Here is a 21,314-nt window from a genome sequence, read left to right as displayed (position 1 = left end):
TTATTTTACACATATTGTCCTGGCAAGAGATACATTTTAAACATAGCATAGCCTCATCCAAAATGAAAAATACTTTAATAATGAATTAGGCTAAAGTTGTTGTATAGAGTGGGAATATGTATGTATGTATGCATGTATATATATGTATGTGTTAAAATCCAATTATTATAGATCTGTGGATCACATTTACTCATCACTCACTAAAATATGTAAACAAAAAAATGAAGGCATGAATAATCGATGTCATTCAAATACCTGTTGACTGACCCAGATTAATTAAAACAAAACAGTCACTGTTGTTCATCTCTCAGGACTGCAATTTATTGTCACCAGAAACATAACAGGAACAAAAATAACCAACAAATATCAGACATATCATACAATATTGCACTACTTATTCTACTAATGAATGAGAAGAAATGGGCTGCAATAATAAATAAGCATTCAGGACCTCATAACTTAAGTTGTGAGACAGATTATATTTTGGAGCTTGCAAGAATACGCTCCTCCCCAAAACATTGAGGGGAAAATCCAGTTTACCTTAACTGTAGTGTAGCTTTTGATCATTTTTAACTCACTCATTTGCACATTTATTCTAATCTAAGCATAATGCTTGTAATAACTGTACAGTATTATTTTCTGTATGTTGCAAATTTGTCCTTTCTATACAGTCCAGTATTCTTATTTTTCTGTCTGTATATTTTCCACCTAGTGTGACTATGTGTGCTTCCATTTACCTTTCAATGGGAACCTTTAAAGCAGTAATCATAGAGCTGTCTCTTAAGAGCTATTCATAAAAAGGGGCGGGGCTAAAAGCACAGCGAGAATACCATGAAAGGCTGAAATAGAAAGTGGAAGAGAGAGTCAATTCTAGACTTTTCCCTTTTGCTGCTTAGCTCTCATTCCAACTGCTCAAATATTTTGAAGTTTGAACTGAAGCTGATCCAAGCAGAAGAAAACCGTTAAAAAAAAAAACTACTGTGGGAATTTATTTGATGATGGAGAAGCACAATGTGCTAAGGACATGTATGAATACACAAAGCAATTATTTCATAATACGTTGTATCACTTGACACTTTTAAACTAGTCGACTATCATAAACATTACTTGCAGCCCTCATGAACACTCATGTGTCTCTTCAGATTTCCGTGTTGCGAAAATCCTTTACTGCAAACATCACAAACAAATGGCTTCTCTCCTGAATGAACCCTCATGTGATTCTGAAGTTGACCCTTTTGATTAAATCTGCTCTTACAGATGTCACAACCATACGGTCTCTCCTCAGTGTGAACTCTTGCGTGTCGCTCCAACTGGATTTCATTCACAAAACGTTTACTGCATTCGTTGCAGCTAAATGGTGCGGTGTGAACCTCCATGTGGCTTTTTAGATAATTTTGCTTCGAAAAACCTTTACCACAAACACTACAAATGAACTGTTTTTCTCCAGTGTGAACACTCATGTGCCTCTTTAAGGTCCCTTGCTGTGAAAATCCTTTATTGCAGATGTCACAAATATACTGCTTTTTTCCTGTGTGAACATGCATGTGTCTCTTTAGATTCTCCTGCAGTGAAAATCCTTTACTACAAACACTACAAACAAATGGCGTCTCCCCTGTGTGAACACGCATGTGATTCTTTAAATGAATTTGTTGTGAAAATCCTTTACTGCAAACACTACAAATAAATGCTTTCTCCCCTGTGTGAACACTCATGTGTCTCCTCAGATCTCCGTGTCTATAAAATCCTTTACTACAAAAGCTGCAAATAAATGGCTTCTCCCCTGTGTGAACGTGCATGTGGCTCTTTAGATTTTGTCGTAATGAAAACCCTTTACTGCAGACACCACAAACAAACGGTTTTTCTCCAGTGTGAGAGGACATGTGTCTCTTTAGATTCTCCTGTAATGCAAATCCTTTACTGCAAACACTACAAACAAATGGTTTCTCTCCTGTGTGAAGACACATGTGAGTCCTCAGACTTTTTTGCAATGAAAATCCTTTCCCACAAATGCTACAAAAAAAGGTTTTCTCTGTAGTGTGGATCATCGTGTGCTTCTTCAGTGTCTCCTTCCTTTTAAATCTTGTACTACAAACATCACAGGAAAATGGTTTTTCTTCTGAATGGACTTTCATGTGAGTTTTAAGATTTGTTTTTGCGTGGAATCTTCTACCACAATCATCACATGCAAATGGCCTCTCTCCGGTATGAAGTCTCATATGTATCTGAAGGCAATGCTTTTCTTTAAATCCTTTACCACAAAGATCACAGCAATATTCTCTCTTTCCAGTGTGAATCATCATGTGTAATCGAATATGAGTCTTATTTTTGAATCTTTTGCCACAAACATTGCAACCAAACGGCCTTTCTCCTGCATAGACTCTAATCTGAGCAGTAAGTTTGGAGCACAGTTTAGATCTTTTACCTCTTTTGTGAACTTTCATCTTACTTTGTTGAAAAGAACAAAGTGAATTTAAGTTTCTGTCTGGTTCTGGTTCGCTACTGTCCTCTCCACAAGGTTCCATTTCCAGCTGCGCAGTTGTGTTGCTTGTTGAAAATTCAGTCTCTTTACGGTCTTCAGTTTTGATATGCTGAAGCTCAGATACCTGAGGTTTCTCCTCATCTTCAATCTTCACAATGAGCTGCTCTTCCTCTTGACTGATCCACTGTTCCTCCTCTTCCTCCTTTATGAGTGGGGGCTCTTGGTCCTGCTGGTTCAAGCTGGAGCGCCAATCATGGGTACCCTCTTCTTTAATTACCAACGTCTGATAGTCTGAACAATAAAACAAACATGCAAGGACATTGATTGTTCTGTGATTATCATAATAACAAATCATAATAATATAAAAAAAATTTCAAAGTAATAATGGCATATATATATATATATATATATATTATATATATATATATATATATATATTTTTTTTTTTTTAAGATTGTTTGATAAAAATGGCTTAAAATATCAATGTTATAACAAGATAAGCAGGAAAAAAAACACATTTAGACAAAAAAAAAATCCTTGGGTGGTGGAGCATTTGAGTATCCTGGTTGTGTTAGCTTCTAGGCATAAAGGAAAAGAATCTAACCAAGAGCTGTTATATATATATATATATATATATATATATATATATATATATATATATATATATATATATATATATATGGACAAAATTGTTGGTCCCTCTGACTCAAGCGTATTGTCATTTTAGGACACATATGGTTGTAAAATTCAAGTCTTGAATGATCTGGTGCCCCCTCTTCAGGTTATTCATGGTGTGTTCAAGGTGACCCTGATAAGGACACATATGGTCCTAAAATCCAAGTCCACATTAACTTTGCACAGTAAAAGCAACATGTAGATCAGTAACCTTGCTAAAAAAGCTCACGTTTTGTGCTTGGCTGTAATTCAATTGTGTCACTTGAATCTGATGGTTTGACATAAAATTAGTTTGCTCAGATATACAGAATTTACTGAGATCTTTGCCGTATTCTGTCGTGGATGCTGCAGGTTTGGGGGGCTCCAAAGTGGGGTCGTCTGTCTCAACCTTCATCTCAGACATTCTCGCTTCAGTTTTCGGTCACATGACCTTGACCTTCTGTGTTACTACAGCCTGAAACAGGAAACGGACTCAAATCAGATCAAGCGTATCAATGGAAAATGTAAACCGTAGCTGAGCTGAAGCGATGCTCCAGAGTCTCATACCTTGGTTCTGGGTTCACTTTGTCCCCAGTCTCTCGGTCCTCAGCTAGACAAGGATTAGAGGAAGTGCCCATAGACAATGTTGTCCTCCTTATAGTCTCATCACCTCGACTTGTAGCTGTAAATTATGAACTTTAAATGCTTGTACTTCAGAAACGCTTATTTGATTTCTGCCATTAGCTGCTTTAGCTTTACGGTGGGTTGCATCCCATTCACTTTGCTAATACAGAATAATTACATTCCGTCCAGCAAAAACCAGTTAGAAATAACCAGAGTGGTTCAGAACAAACGCGAGGAAGCCCTATCATCACGAATGCATTCAAGCTAACAATATAAAACACCAATTACACTAACTTTGAGACGTTTTTGTTTCTAGACATAGCTTGTCAAGCTCGCACTGTTATATCCGGTTACTTCCGCCTCACTGACCAATCAATGAGGAGTCAAGAGATGATTCGATATGCTATTTCCTTTACTTCATTTTCAGAATAAAATAACAAATGGAGATTCCTTTATCATTAAACGAGTGGATAAAATTTTATTCCATTTTTACTTCCATCACCATTTTTTTATCATAAGACACCGCAACTTTAAATTCTTAAACATCTTTTGAAAATACTCAAGACACTTTCAATGACCAACAATTAAAGAATTCAATTCAGTTCAAACAGCTTTGAAAAATGTTTATTAGATAAGTTTTAACATATTTCACAACGTATTACTCTGTATACGTCGTTTAGTACAACGTGTAACAAAGAAAGTAGTATTCGGTGAACACCCATGACTTCGAGGCCTCTTTAGTTCACTTATCCTATGGAATCATTTCCCACAAAGGTGGAACACAGTGTTCTCTGAACTTTTTTTTAAAGGTCTGAAGCACAGCTGCTAATTTCTAACACTGTTTTTTACATATTAAAATAAATTTGAGAAAAACCAAAATAATAAGAATGAAAAATGTGACCAAAAATAAAGATTTTAGGGGGAAAAAATGAAATAAATGGCACCAAAACAATTGCATCTTTTACTTAAGATAAAATAAAAAATAATAATAGTAAAAATTACTAAAAATCAAAACCTGAAAGGCTGACCAATTTGGCGATGAGTAAACCAGACATGAACAAGCTTCAAACATTAGCAAAGTTGTAGTGAGAAGAGACAATTGGAGTGATCATATTTATAAAAGAAATGAGGCACGTTTTAGTTCCAACTAATACATTTTAATTTCTGATCTACCCAATTCATAAACAAAAAATACTTTACGCATCCAAAAGAGGGAGTACTCACAGTTCCAATGGCATTACCAAAAATCCCAGAGGAAGTTTTGTAAGTATTTAAACTGATAATTCAGAGCACGTCTGCTGAGACCAATTTGTTTAAATGAACAAAACTGTTGTTTTTGCCCTGATTGTACCTTATTTTTATGTTTCAGACTGAATAAAACTTGATCAAACCTTTTGCCAATACCTGAAAAATAAGTGGAAATGAGATGGGGAAGCACTGTTCTTGGGGATGACAAGTAAAATGAAGTTATTTACATTATTTACAATCCATTAGAAAATAAAAACTTTGTAAATTAACCTGAATAATAAATAATAAATGCCTCATCACCATGCTTACGCTAATCCATTTCCTGTTGTCAAATGCCTCCTTGAGATTTTAAAATGTACGTAAACTTCCAGGAAACATTGTTTTGTCTGTACTAATTACATGCAAAACAAATGTTAAAAGTTTTGAGTTTGTTTTCAGAATTTTAAACACTGGATTATTGTAAAGCTGAAGTCCTACAGCTCCTAATACTGTCTGTTAACTTATTTACAGAAGGAATGCTGAGAAAGTCTTCTGCTTCAGAGGAAGATGAACCCTGACACACGCAAACCTAAAGTGTACTTGTAACTGGATACACATTCGCTGTGTTATAATTTACTTCAGCATCACACAAATGTTTCATTCGCGCAAGCAATTAAATGTCCAATTTTTTTAAAATGGAGGGAACAACGGCAGGATGTCCAGCAAGGTATTTTCCAGATATGTTCAGGAAAAGAGTTGAACAAATGAGTGTTAAACATGGTGGTGGCAGTGTGATGAAGTTGGGCTTCTTTGCCTGGAAGACTTGGCAAAACTAATGGAGCCAGAAAATTTGCTCTTTACCAGAAACCGATTGGCTTTCAAATCATGACCCCAAGTCCAAACATGTTTGAGTTATGGACATGAGCAATGATCCAGAGAAAAAAGAACAGCAAATCCAACTCTGAATAGCTAAGAAAAAAAGGGGGTTGAATTGATCTAATTAAAGCAGGGACTCAAATCATTAAGCTTTGAATAGCCAATTTGACATCAAAAATGTGAAATAATGTAATTTAGCACTTACCAGCAGCCCCAGAAAGCAGAGGCCGTAGACTGATTGGAAAAATACTGACTGTTTAGATTGCCATCGTGTTAATCATTCCTTGTAGCCCCTGTGAACCTCCATGTGTTTCTTCAGATTTCCAAGTCGGGAAAATGCTTTACTGCAAACAGTGCACACAAACGGTTTCTCACCTGAATGGACTCTCATGTGATTTTCAAGCTGACACTTTTGATAAAATCTGGTTTTACAGATGTCGCACCCAAACGGCCTCTCCTCTGAGTGGACTCTCACATGTCGCTCCAACTGGATTTCATTTACAAAACACTTGCTACAGTCCCCACAGCTAAACGGAGCAGTGTGAACCTCCATGTGGTTCTTGAGGTGATGTTTCAGAGCAAATCCTTTGCTACAAACATTGCACATAAACCGTTTCTCTCCTGTGTGAACATGCATGTGTCTCTTTAGAGTTTCTTGTCGCGAAAATCTTTTCCTACAAACACTACACACAAAGGGTTTCTCTGCCGTGTGAATCCTCATGTGCTTTTTTATATTTTCCTTTCGTTTGAATCTGGTGCCACAAACATCGCAAGAAAATGGCTGTTCTACTGAGTGGACTTTCAGGTGTGTTTTAAGTTTTGCTTTTTCGTGAAACCTTCGACCACAATTATCACAAGCAAATGGTTTCTCTCCTGTGTGAAGTCTTATATGTGTCCGAAGAGAACTCTTTTCTTTAAACCCTTTCCCACAAAAATCACAGATATGTTCTATATTGCCATTGTGTGTCATTAGATGTAGTTTAATTGAAGTCAAATGTTTTAATCTTTTGCCACAAATTTTGCAACTAAACGGCTTCTCTCCTGCATGGATTCCTATTTGAGCCATAAGTGTTGAATTCAGTTTAGATACTTTACCTCTTTTTGGAACCAACATCTTACTTTGTTGAGTGGAACCTGTTGGATCTGGGTTGTTGTCAAGTTCTGGTTCTCTACAGTCCTCTCCATTAGGTTCTGTTTTCGTCTTAGCTGAGCTGCTGCTTGAAGCCTCTAATAACTGAGATTCCTCTTTATTTTCACTCTGGAGCTCTCCATCCTCGTTGATCCACAGTTTGTTCACTTCCTCCTTCATATCTGGGGTCTCTGTGTCTTCTTGGTCCAAACTGGGGTTCCAGCTGTGGGGAACCTCTTCTTTAATCACAACAATCTGCTGGACTTTAGACACAGAAACAAACATAAACATTAAGAATCCTTTTTCATAGATATTCAGTATTGATATAGACAGTTATGTTTAGATATACGTTTGTTAGCTTATTTATTTTGAGAATAAAATTACTTAATAGACCAAGAAAGCAATACATTACACAGACATGGAACCAATTATCCAAGTAAAAAGCTATAAAAATAATAAATAATAGCAAATATTCTCCTTAAAATTGTAAAAAGAATCACACTCTAGGTTATAGATAACTTGGAATATGCATTATCTAAGAATAGAATTAGTCTAATTCTTGAACATGCATTAAGCTCACAGTAGGTAACTATATATATATTTTCAAACTATATATATATATATATATATATATATATATATCACATTGTAGCAACAAGTCAGTAAAAAGTGCTTTAAATCACAGAAAACGCAAAATCCAATTACAACATTTTGAGTGGAAATACGTTAGAGTACATTCACTTACTGATGTCTTTGCTGTCTTGTGTTTCCTCCTCCAGTTCTGATGTGGATCCTGCAGAAATTGGAGGCTCCAAGCTGATCCCTCCAGGTTCACCTGCTTCAACCTTAATTATCTCAGACATCCTCACTCCACTTGAGATTCTCCTTTTCACAACCCTCGTTTACAACCTTCACATGCTCTATTAGAGCAGGGTTTCAGTCATAGAGCGGGCATCTTTAGGGTATTTTTTTCTGCCGAAACTGGAATGGGAGACAAGCATGTGCTAAAACAAAGTGTATGATCAAAAAATATGAAGTGAAGCAGAGCTGAGGCGGTGCTGCAGAGCAGAGTCCGATACCTTGGACAGTGGTTCTGGGTCCACTCGGATACTGTCTCCAGTCTCTCAGTCCTCAGATTAACAAGGTTAGACGAGGTGTCCACAAATGATGTGGTCTTCTCCGCACGGTGTCATAATCTCAGAGTGTGGACAGTTTTAGATACTAAACTATAAACTGAAAAAGCTCCACTAGGGACTAATGAAGTCTCCGCTGTTAGCTGCTTTAGATCCTCGGAAGCTAACGGTTCATTCAGGTACCTAGTAACGGCTAATTACATCCTGTGCCGCAAACTCCGACTGGAAATAATCAGAGCGACTCGAAACAAACACTTGGAGGCGGTCTCTTCGCGAAGAGCAGAGTCTGAATAATCAATTTTACACTTGTTTAACATAAACTTTACATCGTTTTTTTTCTAGCAGGGCTTAGCTACGAGCTAATATTACTACATCCGGTTTCTCCCTTCTTACTGACCAATCAGCGGCAGCTAAAGAGCAGCGTGATGTGGGAAAACAACTTCCTCCTTCAGCTTGTAGCTCTTCAAAACAGACCATCCTTCTGGGTCCAAATATGGCCAAGCTTCAGAGAGAGATTTATAATTCCCCCTTCGGGATCAAAAACATGACAAGGTCAAAAGCAAAAAATACAAAGAAAACAGCCACAATCCCATCACACCCCATTGCGAAGGTGAAAGTTTGACACTTTTACCACCAGAGGGAGCCATTTTGACAAAAATGACAAAATTTTATTTTTGTTCACTTTCAACTGTTGGAGTTATTCCATATAACAGTTGACAACTAAACAGAAAATAAACTTAATATTTGGGGAAACTTTATTTTGAGGTACAATTAGATACTTTAGGGTCAATAATTGCATGTATAGAATGTAGTTACAAACAGGAATACCAATTCATTTATATTTTTGGAAATTATCCAAATAAAGAAAAAACAAAACATTCTTTGAAATTAAAATGTTTTCAGGTCTTGTGCATTTGCTGCAGAAATATCTAATGCTGTTAGTTGGTTTGTGGTGACCACAGCCCTGCAAGAAGATCCTTATTTCTGTGATCCTTATTTCTGCAAGAAGATCCTTATTTCTGTGTTTTCTCACTCCTGTTTTTCAGTTGATCACTGACCTCATTCGGCTCAGATTCCTCCCAAATCCAACTGTCCAGGTTTCTACAGTGAGCCAAAACTTAGTTTAGTTCATACTTCTTCTCCTCTTCATCAGTATCACAATGCCACCTGTAGTTTACAACCTGCTGCAATCTGTTCAGACCAACACAGATCATGTCATTCAAGAATGTGATTACTAATCCTGTCAAACAAGTAAAATATAAACTTTAAATCAACCTATTGTTGCAATCATGTAATGCAGCAAACATTTAGCTTGTAAGTCAGAAAATAAAGGACCACAAAAAAGCCAATTAAGGGATGAAAACACTCAGAGTCAGATTGATATCTTGATGGTTTTGGTACTCAAAGTCACTCTGAAATGGGATTTTAAGGTCTTAACTGTTCTTTCCTGCTGACCACAGATTGGTTTAGAGCTGTCAAATTAGAAGCTTCGATAAAATATTGTAAATAAAAAAACAATACTGCAGGATATTCTCAGTTTACAGCTTGAATTTTAGCTATTATATATCCTCAACAAAACATGTCATATAAACTGAAGATATTTTTATGACTACATATTTGCAAATTTGTTAAACTACACAGGACACGCAGGTCCTATTGACAAGAAACTAGTCACGTCAATACAAACAGCTTTGAAGCACTTTTATTAGTTTAGTTTTAACATATTTTACAACACCCCTTTTATTACAACACATTTCAATCATATTACACGAACATTTTCTATTTTTAATAAAGACAAGAATTTACCATTGTGCGAACTCTTAAAATAGGCAGTTATGCATGAACATGCATGTGACTTTTTAGATGAATTTTCAAAGAAAATCCTTCATTACAAGTATTACAAACAAATGGTTTTTCACCCGTGTGAACAGACATGTGCCTCAGTAAGTTCTTTCGTAATGAAAATCCTTTACCACAAACATTACAAATAAATGGTTTCTCTCCAGTGTGAACACGCATGTGACTCTTTAAAGTGTCTTTTTGTGGAAATGCTTTACTGCAAATACAACAAATAAATGGTTTCTCTCCTGTGTGAACTTGCATGTGTCTCTTTAGATTCCCTTGTAGTGAAAATTCTTTACTGCAAACATTGCAAACAAATGGTTTCTCACCTGTGTGAACACGCATGTGTCTTTCCACATTCTTTTGAATAGCAAATCCTTTATTGCAAACACCACAAACAAACGATTTCTCTCCAGTGTGAACATTCATGTGACTCTTTAAATTTCTTTGCCGCAAAAATCCTTTACCACAAGCACTACAAATAAACGGTCTTTGTCCTGTGTGGACATGCATGTGGCTCTTTAGACTCTCTCTTTGTGAGAACCCTTTACTACAAACTGTACAAATAAACGGTTTGTCTGTTGCATGAACACACATATGACTTTTTAGATTGACTTGTTGTGTAAATCCTTTACTGCAAATACTACAAATAAATGGTTTCTCTCCTGTGTGAACACCCATGTGTCTCTTTAGATGGTCCTGTTGAGAAAATCTTTTACTACAAATACTACAAACAAATGGTTTATCTGAGGTATGGCTCCTCATGTGTTTTTTAAGACTCTCCTTAACCTTAAATCTATTGTTGCAAACATCACAGGTGAAATGCTTTTCTTCTGTATGGAGCTTCAGATGAGCTTTAAGGTGTTTCTTTGTATGAAACCTTTTACAACAAGCGTCACAGGCAAAAGGTCTGTCTCCACTGTGGACACTCATATGAGTCTGAAGAGAAATCTTTTCTTTAAATTCTTTCCCACAAAGATCACAGCTATGTTCTCTCATTCCAATGTGAGTCATCATGTGTAATTTAGCTGATGTCTTACGTTTAAAACTCTTGCCACAAAGACTGCAACTAAATGGCTTTTCCCCAATCGGAGCGGTAAGCTTTGAACAAAGCTTAGGTGTCATCTTACTTTGTTGGGAAGAGTAACAAAGAGCAACTGGATCTCTGTTTGGTTCCTGTCCTCCGAAGTTTTCTTCATCATGCTGTGTCTGTCCCGTCTGTTCAGCTGAGCTGCTGGTTGGAGCTTCAGTCTGTCTGCTATCTTCAGTTTTTATTTGGTGAAGTTCTGATAACTGAGTTTCCTCTTCATCTTCAACCTTTACGGTAAGCAACTCTTCCTCCTGTATGATCCACCATTCCTCCTCTTCATCCTTTACAGAAGGGGACTCTGGATCCTGCTGCTTCAAACCGCCATTCCAGTCAAGAGGAACCTCTTTAATCACCAACATCTGATGGACTGGGAACAATGAAACACACAAGAGATAAACTAAAATCAACTGAAGAACAATTGTAGCAGTTTTTTTCTACTTTTTATATAAAAGAAAACAAATAAGCTAATCAAAATATAATCTAGTGAAATGGTCAATCCCAAAATGAGAATAAAAATGATCATATGGCCACCTTTCTGTCACTCCAATAAATGGAGGCCAAATAAGCTTTATTATTAGTTCAGATGAAACTAAGAAGGATGTACTGACTGTTTCCTCTGACAAAATATGGCCTGCATTTAATAGGCTGCTGTTCAAATTATTGGACTGACATCAAACTACTGTCCTACAATCATTGGTTCATGGCTATTGTCAGGTATCCTAGTTTCTAAAAGAGTTCCTCATCAATAAAGTGAGTGAAATGTCTTGCCCAAGGACACAACAAGAGAAACAAACAGGGACCCAGCAATCCACTGATTGCAGGAAGAACTCCTAACTTCATTATACTCTAATCTGAAAAAAGAAAAAGAAAAAAAACGATCAAAGGGCTTTCAATTAATGCAAACATCATGTAAGTTGGATTAATAATAATCAGACAGCATTTAAGACTTTCTCTGCAGAAAATATTTCCGAGGGACAAAAAGATTTCCTTAACAGAAAGAAAATTATGTTTGTTGGTTTTAAATAAAATATTATAGTATTCATAAATGTATGTAGAACCAGCCTGCTTGCCAAACATATTTATACAAACTAAAAAACATCTTGTTTATGCACACAATGTTAGCCATCAAAGCTGAATCTGGTACTTACATTTATTACTATAATTCTTTCTGGAGTCTAGCAAACATTTATGACGTCCAGTCAGAGTTTGAATCCAGATAATATGAGTCACTTACTGAGATCTTTGCTGTCTTGTGATTCCTCCTCTAGCTCTGACGTGGATGCTGCAGGTATGTGGGGATCCAAGCGGAACCCTCTAGGTTCATCTGCTTCCACCTTCATCATTTCAGACATCTTTAGCCCATTCTTCTTTCAAACATTCTTGTTTGCAAGCTTTATATGTTCGAGTAGGTTATGGTTACAGTCATATAACCTGCTGTACCTTTTGTTGTTCTGTCTCCTGCAAGTAGAATCAGACACAAATCATCTGATGTAGGAAAGTGTCAGGATAAGCTGGAGAGATGCTGCAGAGCAGAAAGTCTGATACCTCGGTCAGTAGTTCTGGGTCCACTCTGTAATTATCCCCGAGCTCTCGGTCTTCAGCTGCACAAGGAGGCGTCCACAGCCTCATAAAGTCCAAGGATGGACGTCGCTTATTTAATTTCTGCGATTAAATAAGAGTAGCTCATTGCTCATTTAATTCTGTACAGCAAACTAGACACAATAACATCGTTTAGAAACTACCATGTACCGAGGGTGTCACGCAAGGACTTGTTTCACACACATTTTAACACGTTTTCTTGTCGGGATTTTGCCAGTCAAGCTAACATCGTTACATCCGGGCCATTCCTCCTCACTGACCAATCAGAGATAAGGAAAGGAACCCAGCTGACTTCCGGAAAGACGTGACCACTCCCCCCCTGTTTACTGTACTGTTAGTATTAGTACAAGAATCACCTGTAAGCAACGAGGATTATGGATACAAACCAGAGAGGACACATATTTTTAACCCAAGTAAAAATTAAGTAGAAAATACAATTCCAAAGTCTAGATTATTACATTTGAATTTATACTTATATTTCAACAATTTTCCCGATGGAGCCAAGTTTGAACAAAAATCCTCTGCCTATAATTTGCTTTATGCACACATAATTTTATACAGTTTTAAGTTTTATTTAGCGTCATTTATTGTCCTTCTCAACAAGGAAATTATAGAAGGTGCCACAGATAGAAATGCTCTTCTTGTTTCAATAGGTTGGTTCATTTTGCAGTATGGCTGTTCATCAGCATTGATGTTTGTCATCCTCTGCAGCACACACTCCCATGGTGGTGTTCTCACTTAATTTAATGTCAATTCAAAATATCATGGAGTGATAGCATAAATATATGCTTTACACGCAACGATGCAATCAAGGTTATAATTACAATAATTCACTAAAACCGTCATCTAAAGGCATTTTACTGAACAAATAGATCAATTTCAACAGAATTCAGTTCAGCTTTTAAATATGTTTATTATACACACTTCAATGTATTTAGCAACATGATTTTTTATAAACTTTTTAAGACAACATGTTTTTATACAAGATTAAATAAAAGCTAATATTTCAGAGAGGCGAGTTAGAAAGTGAATAACTGGCAGCAGGAAGTAATGAAGAGGTAACATCTAGTGCCCATACTTTACTATGCAGATCATTTTACCTTAAAGAGACACTATTGGGAACCAAGTTCCATGTAGCATTGTAACGTCTGGTGCTTATTTTAACAAAAATAAGCCAAACGTTTTGTAGTTACGTAAATAATTTATGCTGACAGAGAGTTACAAGGCATAGCCGTTACTTTCTGAAAACACAGCTCTGATAGAGAGGCGGTGCCTTTGAAACCAGGATTAACTTTCAGGTTGGTTAGGCACTAAACATCACTCATTGGTTGAACATTGACAACAATTCTCATACAATAAAAAAACAAAACACAGACATGAACAATGTGACCAAAGACAGAAGCAACAAAGAACAAGATCACCAAACTGGCTTTTTAAGGAGAAACAGTCAAAGGACATCAATGATTTAACCAACAGCACCATCACTAGTTGCTTAAGACAAAAAAAAAATGAGTGAAAGACATGAATAGATTATGGGTTCACATAAAATACTTTACTGAACCCAAAGATCAGAAATTGGCTCTGAATCTCCTATTGTGTTTTCTCGTATTAATGAATGATTTATTGTGATTTTAAAAATGGATTTTGCCTAACCATAATTTAAAATACAGCTACAGAAAAATTGTATTTTCAAATATATTTTTTAAAACATGTCTCAACTTACTGTAAGAATTGATATCATTCTGTAGAGACGGAGTGCCTAATTTAATTGCATCTCTTTTCCAAAACGCCTGGAGCTGAATGCCACAATGATGAGGGTGTTGAATCAGAGATGCATCCAGAAAAATCCCATGACAGCAGCTTTCTCCCAATCTGCTAAATAAAGACTTGTTGGGAAATTACAGAGTGATTCGTCAACCATCACAATAATCATGAGAGGCAGCCCTCATGAACACCCATGTGTCTTTTCAGATTCCCATGCTGCGAAAATGCTTTACCGCAAACACTACACTCAAATGGTTTCTCCCTTGTGTGAGTGCGCATGTGTCTCTTTAGATTCTCCTGCAGTGTAAATCCTTTACTACAAACACCACAAATAAACGGTTTCTCCCCCGAATGGACTCGCATGTGCTTTTTAAGGTGACACTTATGATTAAATCTGCTTTTGCAGATGTCACAAGCAAATGGTCTCTCCTCTATGTGAACTCTCGCATGTCGCTCCAGCTGCATTTCATCCACAAAATGTTTACTACAGTCATTACAGCTGAACGCTGCGGTGTGAAAATTCATATGCTTTTTCAGACCTCCAGGATTTGAAAATTCTTTACTGCAAACGCTACAAACAAAGGGTTTCTCTCCTGTGTGGACACGCATGTGCCTCTTCAGATCTAAATGTTGTGAAAATCCTTTACTGCAAACAGTACAAATCAGTGGTTTCTCTCCTGTGTGAACAACCATATGTCTTTTCAGATTGTGTTGCAGTGAAAACCCTTTGCTACAGAAGCTGCAAATGAACGACTTCTCTCCTGTGTGAATACGCATGTGGCCCTTTAGATGATCTTGTTTCAAAAACCCTTTACTGCAAACACTACAGACAAACGGTCTCTGTGAAGTGTGGGTCCACATGTGCTTTTTAAGGCTTTCTTTTCTTTTAAATATTGAGCCACAAACCTCACAAGGAAATGTTTCTTCTGAATGGACTTTCATGTGACTATTAAGAATATTCTTTGCATGAAACCTTTTCCCACAATCATCACAAGCGAAAGGTTTCTCTCCAGTGTGAACCCTTACATGCGTCTGTAGGGAATGGTCGTCTTGAAATCCTTTACCACAAAAATCACAGTTATGCTCTCTCTTTGCAGTGTGAGTCTTCATGTGGAAATCAACATGAATTCTACATTTGAATCTTTTGCCACAAACATCACAACCAAATGGCCTTTCTCCTGCTTGGACTTCACTCTGAGTTGTAAGCTTGGAACTAATTTTAGATCTTTTACCTCTTTTGTGAACAGTTATCTTAATTTGTTGGGACGAACACTGTGGATCTGGGTTCCTGTCTGGTTCTGGTCCTCCACAGTCGACTCCATCAGGTTCTGTTTCCATCTGTTCAGCTGAGCTGCTGCTCGTGCCTTCAGTCTCTGTGTTGCCTTCAGTTTTCATCTGATGAAGATCTGATAACTGTGGTTTCTCTTCATATTCAGTCTTCACAATAAGCTGCTCTTTCTGCTGACTGATCCACTGCTCCTCTTCTTCTTCCTTTATGTGGGGGGGCTCGGGGTCCTGCTGGTCAGAGCTGGAGCTCCATGAATCACAAAGTTCTTCTTTAACCACCACAATCTGAAGGTCTGGGAACACTGGAGCACACACAGACATGACTGATTGGTGACAATGTTGAAGTGAGTGAAGGAGAGTCTTAAACTTTTGTGGATGGTGGGTTCTAATCCTGTAAAATTATGTCCTTAAATTGAACAGCAGGGGACTGTTCAATGAGGAGCAACAAAGAACATGAGGATGAGGAGGTGATGTCAGAACTTTAAAAATTGAGGACATAAACCTTTTTCATCATTCCAAACAAGAAATAAATCAACAAAAACCAGGAAGTTTGCCTCTGGTCACTTTAAATAACCTGCTCCAACAGTTGCTTTATTTACAACAAACACATAGCAAATTTTAATAAGGACTTATTATCAGAGAATGCCAAGACACTGTTGATCTGTTTGGAGAAAAATTGAGATTAACTATAGTGGTGCTTTAAAAAGAAACCTTGTTGGACAGAAGCGTTCTGATCAGACTCAGGTCAAAATGTTATCAATTGCGTCACAACTGACAAAAATATCAATGTGGAGGAAAACAAAATGCGTTTGAATGAATGATTAGAATATATGAATGCACATGTTCTGTTTACCCAAAACATAAAGGGAATCTTAAATAAAATAAAATAAAAAAGGAATAATTGACAAGCTATAATAAGTAACTTTCTGGGCTGGTGGTGACCAGAAATTTCTTAAAACATTTTAACCAGATTCAGATTTAGTCAGGTGAAGTGTGAATAGAATGAAACTTAAAACGTTGTTGCCTTTGGTATGTTTTATAAAAATATATCCAGCTTTCTTCCAGAGTTTGGCTGACCTTTTGTTTGCGTATTTGCATAATTAGTTAATTTATGCCTGGTTACTTTTAGGCCAAGCAGTGGAGGCATTACAACTGTAGGTGTTAGAAGTTCAAGGCGCATTCTACCTCTGCTGCAATGGCTCCTGGGATATTCATCACTTAGGGTTATTGATGCTTTGCCTTTTACACCTTCAGCACAGCAGCCCTTTCGTAACTTTCACCCAGCTTGTTTGCTCCAATGCAGACGAACTAATGTGTCACTTACTGAGATCTTTGCAGTCTTGTGTTTCCTCCTCCAGTTCTGATGTGGAACCTGCAGGGATGGGGGCTTCCAAGCCGAACCCTCCAGGTTCATCAGCTTCAACCTTCATAATCTCAGTCATCCTCACTGGACCTGGGATTCTCCTTTTCACAATGCTTGTTTTCAACCTTCTACATGTTGTAGTAGATTAAGGTCTCATTCGCATCCCGTTTTGCCGCCTCAAACTGGAATCGGACACAAATCAGCACCCGATCCAAAAAGGAGAACTGAGAAAACAAAGCGAGACCCCCTGGTCAGTTTCTGGGTTCATTCCCCAGCCTCTCGGCCCTCGGCTGGACTACGAGGCAGAGGAAGTATCCCCTGATCCCGTCTTCCCCACAGTCTCACCAGTTCGGAGAATGGACTCGTCTTGTTGTATTAAACCACGAACTTTATCAGCGTCTACCTCAGACCGACGAGGTCTGTGTTGTTAGCAGCTTTAGCTTCACGGAGCTTAACAGTCCATTCGCTTTGCTAATGCAGCCTAGCTACATTTTATACCGAGGGGAGAAATAATCACTGCGGTTACAAATAAACATCTACAACACGTAACCCCACGAAGACTCTCGAGTAGCGACAGATACATAAATTATGCATTTGTTTTACTGAATAATCCCGTTTTTTCTATTGGGACTTCCAGTCAAGCTAACAACAAACCAGCTGACTAGTTCCGCCTCATTGTCCAATGAGGGAGATGTAAAACCTACTTCCTGTTTAAAACGGAAGTGTTTCACAAGAACTTTGATATTTTGTTTATAATGTATTCTTTTTACTTTAAACATTTCTCCAATGCATATAAAAAGTCAAAATAGATCCAAAATGGTTAAAAGAAAACGACCACAAAGTTTTGTCATGTTTGCTATTTATTTTCTAGTTGCCATTTTATACACTTTCTTAGTATTCCTAATTATTTAAAAACATTTAAATCAGACTCAACAGAAGCATAGTACTGTCAGCTTTGCATGACAAGTTATTTACAAGATGATTCTGTATCATGCTCTTGACAAAAGATCTTGTGGGGTTAATGTCTGCAAAAAACTTTTGTTTACATCTCAACCTCCAAGGTGTTGATCGAATTTATCTCAGTGAGTAAGAGCAATGATTTGACTCTTTAAAATGTGTTGATAATGAGTTTTGTGGCTTGCATGCAATGTCAGTGGCCTGCTATTAAGGTTTTTTTGTTCATATTTTTGAGATGGGTAACATGTTTTGAAATTGTTTCTCTTATTAACTTCCTGGTGATTAGATGTCTATTTGCAGTATCTTTGTAAGGGAAATTGCACTGAGCACATGAATGATAGCGGTGATATCCTAGGGAAAGATTTAAATGTGTTGGAATTTTTACAGGAAAAAGGTCAAATGGGATTAACATTTGTAGTGGATTCATACATTTGCTTCTTGTTTTACCATCAGTTTCTCTCACTGTTTTCTAGATGACATTTTTGATCAAATTTTCATCACAACCAAATGGGCTTTTCTCTGCGTGGACCTTCACATGTTGCAGCAAATCTATTTTCTTCACAAAATGTTTACTACAGTCGTTACAGCCAAATCTTGCCATGTGAACATTCATGTGTTTTCTTAGATAGGCTTGTCGTGAAAATCCTCTGCTGCAGATATTACAGCTAAACAGCTTCTCTTCTGTATGGACATGCATGTGAATCTTTAGACAATTCTGTCTCGAAAATTCTTTATGGCAAACACTGCAAGCAAATGGTTTTTCTCCCGTGTGAACACACATGTGTCTCTTTAGAGTCTGATGTAGAGAAAATCCTTGACTGCAAACGTTACAGATGTACGGTTTCTCACCGGTGTGAACACGCATGTGACTCTTTAGATTCTCTTGTTGTGAAAATCCCTTACTGCAAACACTACAAACGAATGGTTTCTCCTTGAGGTGGATCCGCATGTGCTTTTTAAGAGTTTCTTTCATTTTAAATCTTGAACTGCAAACATCACAAGAAAACGGTTTTTCTTCTGAATGGACCTTCAGGTGAGTTTTAAGGATTCTCTTTGCATGGAACCTTCTACCACAATCATCACAAGTAAAAGGCCTCTCTCCAGTGTGGAGTCTCATGTGTGTAAGAAGCGAAGTCTTTTCTTTAAACCCTTTACTACAAAGGTCACAGCTGTACTCTATCTTTCCAGAGTGAATCATCATGTGCAATTTAATGTGAGTCTTGCGTTTGAATCTTTTGCCACAAACAATGCAACCAAAGGGTTTATCTTCATCTTCAACTCCAATCTGTCTCCTACGTTTGGAACACAATTTAGATCTTATGCCTTTTTTCTGAACCCTCATCTTACTTTGTTGTGAAACGCCTCCTGGATCTTGGATTCTGTCTGGTTCTGATCCTCCAAACTCCTCTTCATCAGGTTCTGATCCAATCTGTTCAGCTAAGCTGCTAGTTGGATCTTCTGTTTCTAGGTCGTCTTCGGTTTTGATCTGATGAAACTCTGATAACTCAGTTTTCTCTTCATCTTCCCTCTTCACGGAAAGATGCATTTCCTCCTGACTGATCAGTTGTTCCTCCTCTTCCTCTTTTATGTGGGGTTCAGGATCCTTCTGGTCAAGACTGGAACTACCACCATGGGGAACCTCTGCTTTAATCAACATTTGGACTGTTGTCTCTGAAACACACATGAATGTTGCCGTTTTGAAAAGAAAATAGTTTGCGTTATAGCAAAAAATACAAAGTAGAGCAGGGCTATAACCTGTTCATATTTCAGCTTGTAAGGTTTTGTTCCTCCAAAAAGGTCAAGTTAAATGTGTTGACAAAACTAAGAGAAATAGCTGTTCTCCTGATTCATAAACCAAGGGCTTTTCTTTGAGGATTTAAAGGTTAAAAGTGAATACTAGTACTTGCGACATAGATGGAAAATGATTGCAAGATTTTACATAGCCAAGTCTTTCAAAAGAAAATACAAATATACTTTCAGCACAGTAAATGTGAGTCACCGGATGTCAGATAGTGTCATAAGGACTGACAGAAGATTAAAAATGAAACAGTGTGTTCTGTTGGCTTTAGTAAACAGATCTGAAGAAGTCAGTGATGAGAATAGAAATATAAACAGTCACACTGTGAACTGAAACTAAACTTTAAAAAATATATAATAATAACACATCCAGCCTGAGCTTATTTGCTCCAATACAGACGATCAAATGTGTGTCACTCACTGAGATCTTGGCTGTCTTGTTTTTCCACTTGTTCTGATGTGGATGCTGCAGGAACAGGAGGATCCAGGCTGAACCCTCGAGGTTCATCTGCTTCTACCTTCATCATCTCAGGCTGAAGACGATGAAGGTCTTCGTAATAGTTGTCTTCAACCTTCACAGTAAGTTTTCTTGTGGTACTACATTATGAAATGTAAAAGGTTTAAATGCCACAAACACTAATTATCTCACTGCTGTTAGCTGCTTTAGCTAATAGTTATTTCGCTTCGCTGATGTAGACTAATTACATTATGTACTGCTAATTTCGTCTGGAAATAATCGCAGCGGTTCAAATCTAACACGTGAAAGCGAAATCCTCACACAGACTCTCACAAGTCTGTTACAAACACAGAACGAACTTTGAAATATTTCTTGTTTCGGAAACTAGTCAGTCAGGCGATCATTTCCGTTTCCGGTTACGTCCTTCTCATTAACCAATGAATGACAAGCAAAAGCTCTGATTCGGAAAGACACTTCCTCTTCAACCAATTAACATTTCACAACAAAACAAAAGATGTTAAAAAGTAAACTATAATGGATGTATATTTCAACAGGACAAATTACACACAGTATAGCTCCTGTGAGCAAAGAACAGAACATCTTCGGTTCAGTTCATGGAGACTCACTGAGACTAGAGGAAAAACACAGCTTCCAATTTCATTTCCAACATATTCATTTCCAAATAAAAAGTTTTCTCTTCTTTTCAGGTTTATAATGTAATGGGAAGTTTGCCAAACAAATGAATCCACCCACACTGCACCTGGAGATATTTCTGTAAGACTGCATCAATCTGGAACTGTCATTTTGGCTAGTCAAAATGTCTTTTTAGATTAATAAATTACAGAATATCTTGAATATTTTAAAATCTACACCTTTTCAATTTCATGTCATGAAATAATATTATGACTAGTCAAAATGATATTACTGATTTGTTAAATAATTGATCTGTTTAGGCAAATGTGTAGGGGGCTTTAAATTACAAATTGAGATACTTGAAATATCTTAAAAGACATTTGATCCTTCATAAAGTAATTGA

General features: G+C 37.2%; 5 protein-coding genes across 11 annotated transcripts; all 5 read right to left on the bottom strand.

Moving 5' to 3' along the window:
- Positions 1 to 307: 307 nt before the first annotated feature.
- LOC129368156 (gastrula zinc finger protein XlCGF57.1-like) lies at positions 308 to 4,100 on the bottom strand. Of its 2 annotated transcripts, none has more exons than XM_055043017.1 (3): positions 3,701 to 4,100; positions 3,461 to 3,608; positions 308 to 2,770 (listed from the first exon to the last, which is right to left on the bottom strand). In XM_055043017.1, exons 2-3 carry the CDS (start codon positions 3,555 to 3,557, stop codon positions 1,104 to 1,106), a joined length of 1,764 nt encoding a protein of 587 aa, XP_054898992.1. In that variant the 5' UTR covers positions 3,558 to 3,608; positions 3,701 to 4,100; the 3' UTR covers positions 308 to 1,103. The 2 variants fall into 2 exon arrangements, with proteins under 2 accessions (XP_054898992.1, XP_054898993.1); XM_055043018.1 differs by having other exon boundaries at positions 3,470 to 3,608.
- Positions 4,101 to 4,302: 202 nt separating this feature from the next.
- Positions 4,303 to 8,682, bottom strand: LOC129368155 (oocyte zinc finger protein XlCOF6.1-like). Of its 2 annotated transcripts, none has more exons than XM_055043016.1 (3): positions 8,069 to 8,682; positions 7,735 to 7,993; positions 4,303 to 7,252 (listed from the first exon to the last, which is right to left on the bottom strand). In XM_055043016.1, the coding sequence occupies exons 2-3, from the start codon at positions 7,850 to 7,852 to the stop codon at positions 6,138 to 6,140; spliced, it is 1,233 nt and encodes a 410-aa protein (XP_054898991.1). In that variant the 5' UTR covers positions 7,853 to 7,993; positions 8,069 to 8,682; the 3' UTR covers positions 4,303 to 6,137. The 2 variants fall into 2 exon arrangements, with proteins under 2 accessions (XP_054898991.1, XP_054898990.1); XM_055043015.1 differs by having other exon boundaries at positions 7,735 to 7,970; positions 8,069 to 8,681.
- A 1,148-nt stretch (positions 8,683 to 9,830) lies between these two features.
- LOC129367996 (gastrula zinc finger protein XlCGF57.1-like) lies at positions 9,831 to 12,926 on the bottom strand. Of its 3 annotated transcripts, none has more exons than XM_055042742.1 (4): positions 12,804 to 12,926; positions 12,600 to 12,716; positions 12,289 to 12,512; positions 9,831 to 11,421 (listed from the first exon to the last, which is right to left on the bottom strand). In XM_055042742.1, exons 3-4 carry the CDS (start codon positions 12,404 to 12,406, stop codon positions 9,956 to 9,958), a joined length of 1,584 nt encoding a protein of 527 aa, XP_054898717.1. In that variant the 5' UTR covers positions 12,407 to 12,512; positions 12,600 to 12,716; positions 12,804 to 12,926; the 3' UTR covers positions 9,831 to 9,955. The 3 variants fall into 3 exon arrangements, with proteins under 3 accessions (XP_054898717.1, XP_054898718.1, XP_054898716.1); XM_055042743.1 differs by having other exon boundaries at positions 12,837 to 12,916; XM_055042741.1 differs by having other exon boundaries at positions 12,600 to 12,926.
- Positions 12,927 to 13,576: 650 nt separating this feature from the next.
- Positions 13,577 to 19,390, bottom strand: LOC129367997 (gastrula zinc finger protein XlCGF57.1-like). Of its 3 annotated transcripts, none has more exons than XM_055042746.1 (3): positions 19,372 to 19,390; positions 17,029 to 17,291; positions 13,577 to 16,006 (listed from the first exon to the last, which is right to left on the bottom strand). In XM_055042746.1, the coding sequence occupies exons 2-3, from the start codon at positions 17,144 to 17,146 to the stop codon at positions 14,583 to 14,585; spliced, it is 1,542 nt and encodes a 513-aa protein (XP_054898721.1). In that variant the 5' UTR covers positions 17,147 to 17,291; positions 19,372 to 19,390; the 3' UTR covers positions 13,577 to 14,582. The 3 variants fall into 3 exon arrangements, with proteins under 3 accessions (XP_054898721.1, XP_054898720.1, XP_054898719.1); XM_055042745.1 differs by lacking the exon at positions 19,372 to 19,390 and adding an exon at positions 17,413 to 17,718; XM_055042744.1 differs by lacking the exon at positions 19,372 to 19,390 and having other exon boundaries at positions 17,029 to 17,718.
- Positions 17,925 to 20,668, bottom strand: LOC129367999 (zinc finger protein OZF-like). Its single transcript, XM_055042748.1, has 2 exons — positions 20,243 to 20,668; positions 17,925 to 19,695 (listed from the first exon to the last, which is right to left on the bottom strand). The coding sequence occupies exons 1-2, from the start codon at positions 20,346 to 20,348 to the stop codon at positions 18,494 to 18,496; spliced, it is 1,308 nt and encodes a 435-aa protein (XP_054898723.1). The 5' UTR covers positions 20,349 to 20,668; the 3' UTR covers positions 17,925 to 18,493.
- Between the last annotated feature and the right edge of the window lie 646 nt (positions 20,669 to 21,314).

Source organism: Poeciliopsis prolifica, unplaced genomic scaffold (genome assembly GCF_027474105.1).
Source record: "Poeciliopsis prolifica strain line A6 unplaced genomic scaffold, Auburn_PproV2 SCAFFOLD018, whole genome shotgun sequence".
NCBI classification, from domain to species: Eukaryota; Metazoa; Chordata; class Actinopteri; order Cyprinodontiformes; family Poeciliidae; genus Poeciliopsis; species Poeciliopsis prolifica.
The sequence above is the reverse complement of the archived record's forward strand: the minus strand, read 5'-3'. Positions and strand labels throughout refer to the sequence as shown.